General features: G+C 46.2%; 1 protein-coding gene across 17 annotated transcripts in view; it reads right to left on the bottom strand.

Annotated features, from left to right (window-relative positions):
• The window catches only part of SMC1B (structural maintenance of chromosomes 1B), a 123,883-nt gene that overhangs the window by 48,765 nt on the left and 61,938 nt on the right, over positions 1-13,180 (bottom strand). For all 17 annotated transcript variants that reach the window (XR_009757608.1, XR_009757609.1, XM_061582423.1 and 14 more), the window contains one exon: positions 12,320-12,436. Coding sequence is in view for 15 of the 17 variants with exons in the window: in XM_061582423.1 (XP_061438407.1) it covers positions 12,320-12,436 (117 nt within the window). In the remaining 2 variants the exon portion in view is untranslated. The remainder of the gene's footprint in view (positions 1-12,319; positions 12,437-13,180) is intronic.

The following is a 13,180-nucleotide window of genomic DNA, read 5'->3' on the forward strand; positions in this document are numbered from 1 at the left end:
CTCCGGTGTTAATAGATCTACACTGGCTACCAGTTGTTTACCGGGCCCAATTCAAGGTGTTGGTGTTGACCTTTAAAGCCCTATATGGTTTCAGCCCAGTTTATCTGAAGGAGCGCCTCCAGCATCACCAATTATGCCGCCTAACAAGATCAGCCACACAAGACCTTCTCTCGGTCCCGCCAGTTAAGACAGCGAGGCTGGTGCGGACCAGAGAGAGGGCATTTTCGATTGTGGCCCCCACCCTCTGGAACTCCCTTCCTTTTGACCTCCGCCATGCCCCTTCCTTGATAGGTTTCCGCCGGGCCTTAAAGACCTGGCTGTTCAGGCGGGCCTACGGGACCTCTGGGGTGGGTTAGTTTTTAATATGGTAATATTATTATTGTTGTGTATTTTTACTGTGAAGTTGTACGTCGCCTAGAGTGGCCGTTAATTCGGCCAGATAGGCGACTCACAAATAAAATTTTATTATTTTTTATTATTATTTCTATGAGTCCCCTTCTAGCCTGATTTGGAACCCTGCACCTCGAGGTAGGCTCTGCAGCTGAGAAACATGCTCAGATGAGTCTCCTTTGTTAATCTAAGAATGGCCAGGTGGACTAATGAGTCTCTCAAGTGCCCATTAATTGGTGAATGAGTCAGGGAGATCCCCCCCCAGGCCAAAGAGAGGCTTGTGTTTTTAGCTAGTCAGAGGAAAGGCTGGAACTGGAGACATGCAGAGGCCTGCTCCCTGCATGATGGTTTCAGGATGCCTCCTATAAGCTTGATGGAAAAGCAAGATCTATTGAATGCTTTGAACCCCTCCATCTTATGCTCAGGCTGTGAATGTGTGTAAACCAACCATATTTCATAAAGATACCATAGACTCCACTGACCTTCTTGCCAAGGAAACCAAACCCAGAGCAAGCACAGGGACCCCTGGAGATCTCTCATTGCTTGGAGATTGGGGTGGTGCACAACACTGGTGTCAACAATGGGATTGACTTTCCTGGAGGAAAAACTGGGAGCAAAGTGGGCCTGAGTCAAAATGGAGGAATAGCAACCTTCGTACAACGGATGAAGTTGATGTTCCAGCAACTAGCGTCAGGAGGACCAGCAGCAAAGGCAACGAGATCACCAGGAGGACCAGCAATGATTTGAAGAAAGAATGGAAAGCATCTTTGGAGAGAAAAATGAGGCCCTGTGTGAGGAAGTAAGAGTAATGCCTGATCAGCCACTACAAGGGGTTGAGAGTGACCCAGGAGTCCAGCTGCAGAGCACCCAGACTTGGGTGGCTAAAGAGATGGAAAAGGTGGATGGGCAGCTGGAGGGCTTGGATTGTGAGAAGCTGCAGTCAGTAGTGGAGGAGGAAAAAGAAGCCTTGATTGTCTAGGAGCCTGCCGGGGGGGGGGGGACACCAGAAAGCTGGAAGTAAAGCCCCAAGAACTGAAGGAGGACAAGCTGGAAAATGAAGAGGAAGATGCCTTGGAAGAAAGTGGAGTACAGCCTGGAGAAGAGAAGGTGCTCAATGATTTCTCACTGAGTATGTGCCTGCTGTTGAAATAATAGTGCAGGAGGAAGAAAGGGCCGTGAAGAAAGGTGAACTACAGGCTGAAGAAGAGCTATAGCTGATAGATTTCTTCACCTGTGTGCCAGCTGTGGAAGAGAAAGTTCAGGAAGAACTGTGTGTGCAAGAGGTGTTGCCAGCGCCTGGAGAAATAGCTGTGCAAGTTAAAGCGCAGAAGTCTGAGGTGAGAGTGCAAGTCCAAGAGGAACTCCCAGCGCCTGGAAGAATGGGTAAGATAAAACCTCCAAGTGACTTTGCCCCTTGGTTACTAAATAATGGCCTTATAGGGTGGGATCCAGTTCCTATGGGGGGTGAAGCCCCTGAGCAAGCTCCAGCAGTGAGTCACCCAGGGTCCTGTGAGTTTGGAAGGCAAGAGTCATTGGGAGGGTTATCTGCCACTGTTTGGGCCCAAGATTGACACTGGAGATGGTGAGGAAGAACAGGGAGGAAAACTTCTTTCTGCCAACCTGGGTGGGCTAGGCCTGCTATTTCTGAAGAAGATTCCCCCAGATAAAAGACTTCTGGCAGGACTATGATTTGCCGTTTGGGACAGAAGATGAAGTGGACTGGCTTAAAGACTTTGTCTAGAGCAGAGAGTTGGAGGAAAATGACTAGTCTGCTGATGGGAAAACAGATGTGCTCCTGGAGAAGTGTCCCAACATCCTTCATGGAGCAACAGGAATAAGTTTGGACTGGGAACTCCATGAAGCCTCAAGACAAAGGGCCATTTGGGCAACTGCATGCTTTGGGGGGTGGGGGTCATATTTCAGGGATTGTGTACTGATTTGCTATACAACTTTTTCCTGGTGATATTGCCTTTTGAAATGCTGTTGATTTGTGTTTTTTGCATGCTTGTGGGAATATGAACTGTTCAATGATTTTTTAGGAATTATGCTGATAGGTTTTTGTATTGCTATACTATGCCTGTTAGATTTTGTGCATGTGCAAATGTTTCGGGGAGCAAGGGAAAACTGTGTGTGTGTTTGAGGGCTGCTGTGCTATAGTGGCTCAAAGCACGAAAAAGGAGTTCTGGTACTGAGGATGTAATCTGGCTTAAACATGTCGGGAACTCACTATCTTGGGTACTGACAATTATAAGCACTAGGTAAGTGGTTTGGATGCAGAACTGACTGGGATCTCCAAGAAAGCAGATGAAGCTTGAAGATAGAGTAATTAACTGAAAACTTGCTGTAAAGCAATGGGCAGTTTTAGTATTAGTGTTCTGCAGAAATATAATGGTGCTATGAATATGTGCTTTTGATGTGTTTTTCACACATTCTCACAGAAGCCTACTGGGATAACTGGTCAGGAAGGTTTTGTTGGTGGGCTCTTGTTGCGGCCATATCAGGTGTTTAGGGGGAGCCTTAATAAGGAGCTACATGCATGATGTCACCCCAATTTCAGTGATCATGAACAGAGAGAAGTGACCTACCATAGTACACGAGGGCAAGGCTATCTACATCTTGTTCCTTGCTCCCACTCCTCTCATAGACGGGTTCTTTGATGCTCATCTGCTGTGCCCACTGACCCGTGTGCTGTTGTTTAACACCAGATCGGTACACAATTAGACCACACTCATCCATGATTTGATCATGGATGAAGGTGCCAATTTGGTGTGCTTTACTGAGACCTGGGTGGGTGAGCTGGGAGGAGTAGATCTGACCCAGCTTTGTCCATCTGGATACTCGGTGCAATACCAGCACAGGCTGCAGGGATGGCGGGGGGGGGCAGGAGTTGCTGTGTCTACAGAACTGCCATCTCTGTTGCCAGGAAACCACTCTGTCTTGGAGCTGGCAGTTAGGGCCTACAGCTGGTGTCAAGCCAAACAGACAGTTACTGCTGGTGTACTGTCCACCATGCTGCCCAGCAGCTCCTCTGACTGAGCTGGTGGAGGCCTCTCTCAGCTGTGGTATTGGAGGAAACCAGAACAATAGTCCTCGGTGATTTTAATGTCCATGCTGAGGCTGCCTCTAGTGTTCTGGCACGGGATTTCATGGCCTCCATGATGTCTATTGGGCTGTCTCAAGTTATCATCGGCCCAACGCATAAGGTAGGGCACCCCCCCAACTCCAAGGTCGTTTTCAGATAATAGGACGATTGTATTTCGGCTCCCTGGCAGTTGTCCTGTGGGGTGCCACAGGGTACCATGTTGTCCCCATGCTGTTTAACATCTATATGAAGCCCTTGGGAGCGGTCATCAGGAGATTTGGGGTGAAGTTGTCAGCAGTAAGCTGATGATACGCAGCTCTATTTCTCTGTAACACCTGAATCAGGAGAGGCTGTGCAAGCCCTGGACTGCTGCCTGGACTTGGTGGTGGGATGGATGAGGGCCAATAAACTGAGTCTGAATTCTAGCTAGATGGAGATGCTGTGGGTTGGTGGTTCCTGAGTTTGGATAATTGGTCAACTGCCTGCTTTGGATGGGGTCATATTCCCTCTGAAAGAACAGGTCCATATCTGGGGGTGCTCCTGGATCCATCTTTGTCGCTACAAGCCCAGGTGACCTCAGTGGCTAGGAGTGCCTTTTACCAACTTCAGCTGGTAAGACAGCTGCAGCCGTTTCTGGACAGGGATAGCCTGACCACTGTTGTCCATGCACTATAAACTCCAGTCTGGATTGCTGTAATGTGCTCTATGTGGGGCTACCCTTGAAGTTGGTCCAGAAGCTGCAGCTGTTGCAAAATTCAGCAGAAAGACTGTTCACTGAGGGAGGGTGGCCAACATGCCACCCTGCTGCTGAAAGGATTGCATAGGCTGCCCATTACCTACCAGGATAAATTCAAAGTTCTAGTGTACAAAGTCCTAAACAGCTTGGGACCAGGGTACCTGAAAGACCGTCGATCACTGCGCTCTGCAGTTGAGGGTCTCCTTCATATACCATCTGATCAGGTCTGTTCTGCACAATATAGCAAACAGACTTTTAGTGTAGTGGCACCTACCCTTTGGAATTCCCTCCCTGTAATTAAATAGCCTTTTAAGTAGAGACCTTATCCTAGTCTGTGTTGGAATTGCTTTTTAATATGTTTTTAAAGCTTTTTTTTTTTTAATGGTGTTTTTAAAGCTTTTTAAAAATGTTTTTAAAGTAGTATGGTTTTAATATGTTTTTAATGGTTGTTTTGTTTTAATATATTTTATTTTATATTTTATATAAGATATTTTAAAGTCTGTTTTTATAATGTTTTGGAGGTTTTTTTGTGCTTTTGTTTGCCGCTCTGGCTCCTACTGGGAGAAAGGGCAGGATATAAATCTAACTAACAAACAATCTGGAGACACACAGAGAGGCCTGCTCCCTGCATGGTGGCTTCAGGCTGCCTCCTTATAAGCCTGATGGAAAAGCAAGATCTATTGGACTGCTGATGTTTTGAACTCCTCCATCAGGGCACCATAGACTCTGTTGACCTTCTTTCCAAGGAAACAAAACTTTTCAGTAGGACAATGATTCACTTTTGAGCACGGCAATGATCCCAAGCACAAGGCCAAAGCAATGTTGGAGTGGCTTAAGAACAAACAGCTGAATGTCCTACAGTGGCCCAGTCAAAGTCCTGATCTCAATCCCATTGAGAATCTGTAGCACTCTTTGAAAGAGACATTTGTCTTACCATGAAATTGGTCTTCTCTGTGCATGTCAGACGATATCAGGTGGGTAGCTAGCTCGGCAAAAGAGCACTGTTGAATTTTTGCAGGTCCTTCCTGGTCTGTCCCTGTTCTTGCCTCAGTTCTCCACGACAAGCCAATAAACGAGGAAGAAAGGATAGGAAACACACTAATAGAAGAAGACAACAGTACTCATACACTCTCTGCTAAAGGCCTATTTGTGATCCTAATGGCAGCCCAGCCCTCCTAGGGAGTGGCCCTGATATCATCTTTTGACATGCACAATGACCGATTTCACGGTAAGACCAAATGTCTCTTCCCCTGTGCATGTAAAAGATATCAGGTGGGACATACCAAAGCTGACCCATGTAGGGTGGGAATATCACTGGGCTGCAAAAGCTAGTGATCTGAAAGGATTTGCTGTAGCACTCTCCTCTCAAATGCTTCCTCAGCCAATAAGCGTGTGCCTGTCTTGTAATGTTTAATGATAGTATTAGGAGTGGCCCATGTAGCTGCCCTACAAATCTCTATCAGAGGGGCACTGCGAAAAAACGCAGCTGAAGTGGCCGCCACTCTTGTGGAGTGAGTCACTATGCTGGCTGGCCAGGCCAGTCTTAGCGAGCCATATGCCAAGGAAATGCATGCTTTGATCCACCTAGCTAGAGTGGAAGTAGAAACCTTATTTCCCGGAGATGCTGGGTGAAAGGATACAAATTATCTGTTTTCTGAATTGACTTTGTCTTAGAAATATACACTTTAAAGGCCCTCCTCATATTAAGTGAGTGCCAAGCCTTCTCTGTGGGGTGAACCAAATTAAGACAGAAGGATGGCAGTACCAGTTCCTGTTAGCAATGGAAGGTAGACAGAACTTTAGATGAACGGAAGGGACTGTACAGAGGACTACTCTATCCTTATGGAAGACACAAAAACTTTTATGCACAGTCAGGGCATTTAGCTCAGACGCTCTATGGGCCGAAGTAATGGCCGCAAGAAATAAGACCTTAAAGGACAGCAGACAGTGAAAAATTTGACTTAAAGGTTCAAACAGAGGTTTTTGAAGGGCAGTTAACACTTTGTGTAGGTTCCAGGTCAGGTAGCGATGAACCATAGGTGGCGCTGATATCATTGCCCCCCCCCCAAGAAAACGTTTGATAAAAGGATGAGAACTAAGTGGATTGTCCGGAGATGTGGAGAGTATTGACGATAACGCCAAAGCCTGGCGCCTCAGCATGTTTGGTCTGAGGCCCAATGATAAACCATCCTGAAGGAAGGATGGCATCTCGTTTATACCCACTTTCCGTGGAAGAATTCCTTTCTTCTGCCACCAGGCTAAGAAGGTCTTCCATGTATCCTCACATATACTGACTGTGGAGGGACATCTAGAAGCCATCATGGTTTCCAGTATTTGGGGGGGATGCCTCTCTTCAAGAGTCACTTCCGCTCAAACTCCATACATGAAGCACCAACCACCCCAGGTCTAGATGAAGAAGCTGTCCTTGAGAAAGCAGGTCCTCCCTTAGAGGAATTTGTCACAGGGGTTCCACTGATAGGCTGCGGAGGTCTGGGAACCAAGGTCTCCTTGGCCACCAGGGGGCTACCAGTAGAACAGTTGCCCGATCAGTTCGGATCTTGTGGATTACCGTGGGAATAATTTGCAGTGGTGGGAAGGTGTACAGCCTGCCTGGAGGCCACTGGGATGTCAAGGCATCTGTCCCCTCCGCCTCTGGCATCACATACCTGGAGAAGAACCAGCTTACCTGTCGGCTGCGACTGGTGGCAAACAGGGCAACTTGAACTCTACCGAAGCGTGCCACTATCTGTTGAAAGGCACCCAGGTGAAGCATCCATTCTCCCTGATTCAGTTTCTCCTGACTGAGCCAGTCTCCTTGGTTGTTGTCCTCCCCATTGAGATATTCTGCCAATATTGAGTCCACATTCTTCTCCATCCACTGGAAGAGGAGAGAGGCTTCCTCCTGGAGGTGGTGGGAGCACGTGCCCCCTTGATGGTTTAAATAAGATTTGGCCAACACGTTGTCCATTCTGACAAGCACCGCCCCCAGCCATCTGAACTCTGCAAAGTATATGAGGGCCAGACTGACAGCTCGAAGTTCCAGGAGTTCGATTGGGAGAATGGATTCCTGTGGCGTCCATGTGCTCTGTACCATCTGACCATCGCAGATGGCTCCCCAGCCTGAAAGGCTGGCGTCTGATGTGATCAAGGTTCAAGGGGGATCCTGAAATGGTACTCCTCTCAACAAGTTGGGTTTGTGAATCCACCATATTAAGACTGACAGACCACTATGTGGTGGTGTCTGGATGCTGTGTCGCTTTGGAAGGGCAGAAGTGGCAATTGGAGTGTGCGAGAATGATGACGTGCCCAAGCCATAGTTTGAAATGTGGACACCGTCAACCCCAGGAGTGCCACCAATTGCATCAGGTCTGTTGAACTGGAAAAGACTTTTGACACTGTCCTGTGTATCTTGTTTACTCTTTGCTGGGACAACCTTAAGATTCCCTTCTGTGAGTCTATGGTGGCTCCCAGATGTATTATGCAGTGAGAAGGAAATAGCTGGCTCTTGGATTCGTTGATCAGGAAGCCATGGTCCTTTAGGCACACCAAGGTGACGTTGAGGTCCTTTCAGGCCTTGTGTAATGATGGAGAGCAAATCAGGAAGTTGTCCAAGTAGGGGAAGACATGAACTCCATGTGTCCTGAGGTGTGCCACCAATGCAACTATGATTTTTTATTTTATTTATTTTATTTTATTTATTAATTGCATTTCTAAACCGCCCTATAGCAACAAGCTCTCAGGGCGGTGTACACAAGATAAAACCACAATTAAAATATGAACAAGTGTGGATTATAAAACATATCTAAGAACAGAATTAAAATACAAGATTAAAATGAAAATTATAATTACAATAAGTTTAAAATTAAAATTAAATTTAAGCTTAAAATGTATTTTGTGAATACCCTGGGGGCAGACGACAGGCCAAATGGCATAGCCCTGTACTGAAAGTGGTCTTGGCCCACCGCAAACCTGAGGTAGTGCCTGGGGGCGGAAATATAGGAACGTGGAGATAGGCTTCCTTCAGGTCAATTGAAGAGAGAAGGTCCCCCTTCCTCAGGGCCTCCTTGATTGAAAGTAAGGTGTCCGTGCGAAACTTACACTACATCATGTATCCACTCAGGTTCTTGAGGTCCAGTATCGCCCTGAACGATCCGTCTATTTTCGCGACAGTGAAGAATAGTGAGTAGTTTCCCAAAAATCTCTCCCCTGCCAGGACAGTTTCTAAAACTGCAATCTGTATCAGATGGAAAATCACCTGCAAGACTCTTTCCCTCTTGTGTGAAGTTGACAGGGGAGATGGAATAAATCTCGCCAGCAGGGTGCAAGTGAATTCCAACTTTAGGCCATACCAGAGGGTGTGTACTACCTACTGGTCTGATGACGTGTCCTTCCACCGGTGTGCAAAGCATTGGAGATGGCCCCCCACTGGTGGGATGTTGTCATCAGAACTGATGCTTATTTCCCCCTGAGTAGGAACCAAATCCTGAGCGGCTGGGGAAATGCTGTTGTGCTTTAGGTTGGTTGCGCTGTCCGTTCCAGAATGGGTGGCTGGAGCAGGAATCCTTCGCTCTTCCAGATGTCCTGTAGCCACAAAAAGACTGTGACAATAGATAAGGGTGGAATGAACGTCGAAAGGACCTTCTGCCATCCCTTTTCTTGGAGGATGGCATTGACTTTTTCTTCTCCTTAGATTCCAAAACATTTGCTAGGGCGTCATCCCCAAATAATATACCTCCTATGTATGGTTCTGAGGCAAGATTTGAGTGGGCCGTAGCGTCTGCCTCCTAATGTTGCAGCCATAGGGTCCTTCGTGTGAAGACGCCTGCCGCTCCATAGCATCCATAGAAACATCTGCCATGAAGGTTATTGCCCAAGAGACCTTGAGTAAAGACTTGCGTACTCAGGCCGCGTCCTGCCTCGGACCATCCAGCAGATCCTCCAACCAAAGAAGAAAGGCTCCAGCAAACACCAAGGAGGCTGCTGCTGCCCGGATTGAGAGTGCACTAGCCTTGTGGATCCTTCTGGGACCCTGATCCATTTTGCACTCTGTGGCGTCTTTAAGATGAGCATCCTAGTGCTTTGGGTTCAAAGATGGATTCAGCAAATTCACAATGGGAGCGTCTATCAGCAGGACTTTCAGCTGGTCCATGTGTTGCTCCAGTGTATAATAATTGTTGGCTACCGAGACCGACTTCTTGAATTGCAATGGGATGTCGAACTCTGACTTGATTACTTTGGGAAGTAGAGAAAGGAATTTCAGGACTCTAGATTTGGGTTTCAGATCTGGACACACCGCTGAAACCCTAGATGACAAGGGGGCAGGAGGATCCTCTGCAGAAGTTAGAGTCAAGGCTTCCATCACCGTGCACAGGAGGGGGAGGAAATGCGGTTCCTGAAATATCCTAGTGGTTGCAATCTCTTCATATTCTGAATCCCCACTCCATTCTTCTTTGTTCAGGATCATTAAATCGTTCTCTGTGTCAAGAGGTGCCTCTTCCAGAGGTTGAAGGTGCCTGCCCTGGGCCATGGCATATGGATCCGGAGATGCACAGTTCAGTGGTGGACGCGCATTCGTAGCTGAGCAGCCTGTAATGGGGGCCTGCATTGCCTGCACTCTAGGTGGTGCCTGAGTGGGTGAGAGAGCTGATACTTCCTGTGATAGGACACACGCAGGGACAGATAATGTCGATAGATCTCTACCTAGATCCATTAAGAGAGAATCCCTGAGTTGTTCCTTCAACTGTTGAAGCGAATGAGCTCAGAGTTGTAACTGAACAGGCTGAGCCTGAGAGCCAGATGACTGAAGCCTTTACCCCCCCACACACACCTGTTGGGTTTGTTGAAGGAGGACAGATTCTTCCAAAAAAACCTGTAAAGGGCTCAGGGGAGGAGCCGGTAGAAAAAATGGAGCCCAAAGAAGGGTGAGGATGATTGCCTTCTTCATCAGATAGGGATTCTTGGTCCCTCTGTGTTCTGCAGATGGCGCTGTAGGAGGCATTCCCCTCTGATCCTGCCTGTTGATCAGGGCCTAGCCTGTCTCTTCCAGTTGTTCTGCTGGAAACATGCACCCTGCCTTCCAGAGCCGCCCTGCCCGCCATAACCTGTGCCTGACAGTAGAGGGGATGGCCATCACCACCCTGACTATACCACCAAGGTATGTGAAGGGCCTGGGACCTGACATGGTAAAGGCTCCAACACTGTGACATGGTTGGAGGGGAGTGGTTTCACCCTCTTCGAGGGGTTTTCCGTTTTTCAGGTTGCTTTCTCCATGGGAGCAACGCGCTGCAGGGCTTACAGGGGCAAAAGGGCCTCAGGGGTTGCTCCTGGTGAAGATGTGGGGGGATGGAGACCACCCCAGCGGTAGGCGAATATCGCCACGGCCCTCCGAGATGGGTGGTAGAGTGCTCGCTCGGTGGGGGAGGCCAAATGCAATCCCCACGGTTGGCAGCTGCCCACCTCAGCACTGGGTTGCTGGCAGGGAGGGCAAGGCTAACGGCCACTGAGACCGTTGGCGGCTGCTCATCACGACTCCCCTTGCTGGGAGCATGGGAAAAGGCCACCTGCAGGAGGGAGGCCTGTGAAGCCACAGCACAGTCAGGGCACTGCCGCTGCCTGCAGGAAGATCACCCTGATCAAAAAGGTGGCTGTCGCTAAGGCTTCTGAAGAGTTGGAGAGGCTGCGAGGCTGGCGGGGGTGGGTGGGCCAGGAAAGGCCATAAAAACTGTGGGCATTGAAGTGGCGGGTTGGCTCCACGCCATGGAACTCAGTGGGAAAAAACAGTTGTTTTTTAACCTGGGGAGGAAAAAACAGTCAACAATCAACAATAAAACAGTTAACACAAAACACTAATAAGGAGGGTAACACAGACACAAGAACAAACAATACAGGCCTGAACCAAAAAAGCAGAGAGGACTCAACTGTGCTTGGTGAAAGCAAACAAGAACTGAGGCAAGAACAGGAACAGAAGAGGAAGGACCTGCAAAAATTCAACAGTGCTCTTTTGCCTTCAGCTACTAGGTGGACCTAGCTACCCACCTGATATCATCTTTTACATGCACAGGAGAAATTGCATTCTACAAGTGATGTCCAACCAATCTGAATGACCTGGAGCGAATCTGCAAAGAAGAATGGGCCAAAATCCCTCCGACACTGTGTGCAAAGCTGGTACATACTTACCCCAAAAGACTTAAAGTTGTTATTGCAGCAAAAGGTGGCTCTATCAAATATTAATGTGTGCAGGTTGAATACTTACGCAAGCAACATGTTTCAATTTTTTATGTTTCTTACAAACATTTCCTAACATAAAACCAATGTCACCTTACAATAATTGATTTTGAGTTTCGGCGTTTCAAAATAAAATATCATACAGAATGAAATTACAATGTACCATTTGTAATTCAGTAATATGAGGGAATTGGTCAGGGGTCTGATTACTTTTGCAAGTCACTTTATACTTCTCCCAGTGATATGCTATGATTCAGACAGATCATGCCAGGGCAGTTTATTTTCAAACACTAACCTTTCCCCAATTATGTAGGGCTTTACAGAACTTAGCTGCCAAACAATGCCATTCATATAACTTGAAGGGAGCTATAAAGGCAACTATAGCTCTCTATGTAATATTATGTCCATTATATGCTGACCTAAGGGAAATGTTTTAATCAAACACCTCAAACAATGTGACAAAGTTAACATTAGACAACCAGTTTTCTATATATGGTGATAGCATTATTTTTTACAGCTGCAAGGAAATTGCATAAACAGTTTTTTTAGTGAATTTTTTAATGAATAAGAGATTTTAAATCAATTTAAACTGAGTTTTTTGTGCAGTAAATATGGTGAATATGTTTTAGGCATGAAATATTTATGTACATAATATGTACATTTTATTTTGTAAACTATTAATCTGTGTTATGAACAGATATGAGGTTTGCAAAGGCCTTTGACTGTATGTAGTAAGTTTATTACAAGTGCAAAAACAAGTTTGGCACTTATGCCTTAGATGAGTGAGTTTCACGGGCAGCCATACTAGGGATGAGCATCTGAAACAAACTGCCACAATCCAGCCATTTATAATTATAGATGCTGCCATGACTGAAAAACAATTATACCTTATGCATTTTCTTTTGGAGTTCGTCCATTTTTGTAGCTCTCTGTAAAACTCCTTCATTTAACATGGCATGTTGTGACTGCGTATTTACTAGTTCACTTTCCAGCATAGATTTTTCCTAAATACAAACAAACACTAATAGTATTTAAACAGATTGGTGGAGTAGTCAATTATTTATGAAGTGAGATCACTTTATTCTGGAACCACACAGTTGTAAAGTATTAAATCTCAACAATATCAGAATAGGAATGGCTAATTTGGCAGTCTATAGGCTGCATCTGGCTCCCAAATGTTTTTGTGCCCCCCCAAAACTGTGTCATTTTAATGTTTTTTTTTAATTTCCTGCTCCTATGAGTCCCCTGCTATAGGCTCATGCCACAAAATATTTTTGTGTCCTCCCTGGCATCTTTTTTCCTATTTCATTTTATAATGAATATAAATTTAAAAATATTTTTTTACTGCCTGCTTCCATGGGTCCCCACTGTAATTTGGTGATGGGAAAACGTTTTGAGGCCCTACATGTTTGTCAATTAAAAAAATAAAATAAAAAGGTGTTTTACTACTTCCATAAATATTCCACCATGATGCAAAAAGGTTTTTATGCCCCCCCCCAGTTTTGCCTTTATAAATGAAACTGAAAAATGGCTACACTCACTTTTACACTTCTGCTCCTGGAGAGCTGATCAAGGCCAATGCAGCTCTTGTCCCCACAAAAAGGTTAGCTAGCCCTGCAATCCCTCCACACCAGAAAATACCAACTTTCCCAGTTTTATCTCTATCTTGTGATAATCATGTTTACCGTAGCAAGTATAAAACTGAAGTCTCCAATAAAAACATTCTTTCCCAACTAAATGATGGATTT

The sequence above is a fragment of the Rhineura floridana genome, chromosome 8 (genome assembly GCF_030035675.1).
Source record: "Rhineura floridana isolate rRhiFlo1 chromosome 8, rRhiFlo1.hap2, whole genome shotgun sequence".
Classification (NCBI taxonomy): Eukaryota; Metazoa; Chordata; class Lepidosauria; order Squamata; family Rhineuridae; genus Rhineura; species Rhineura floridana.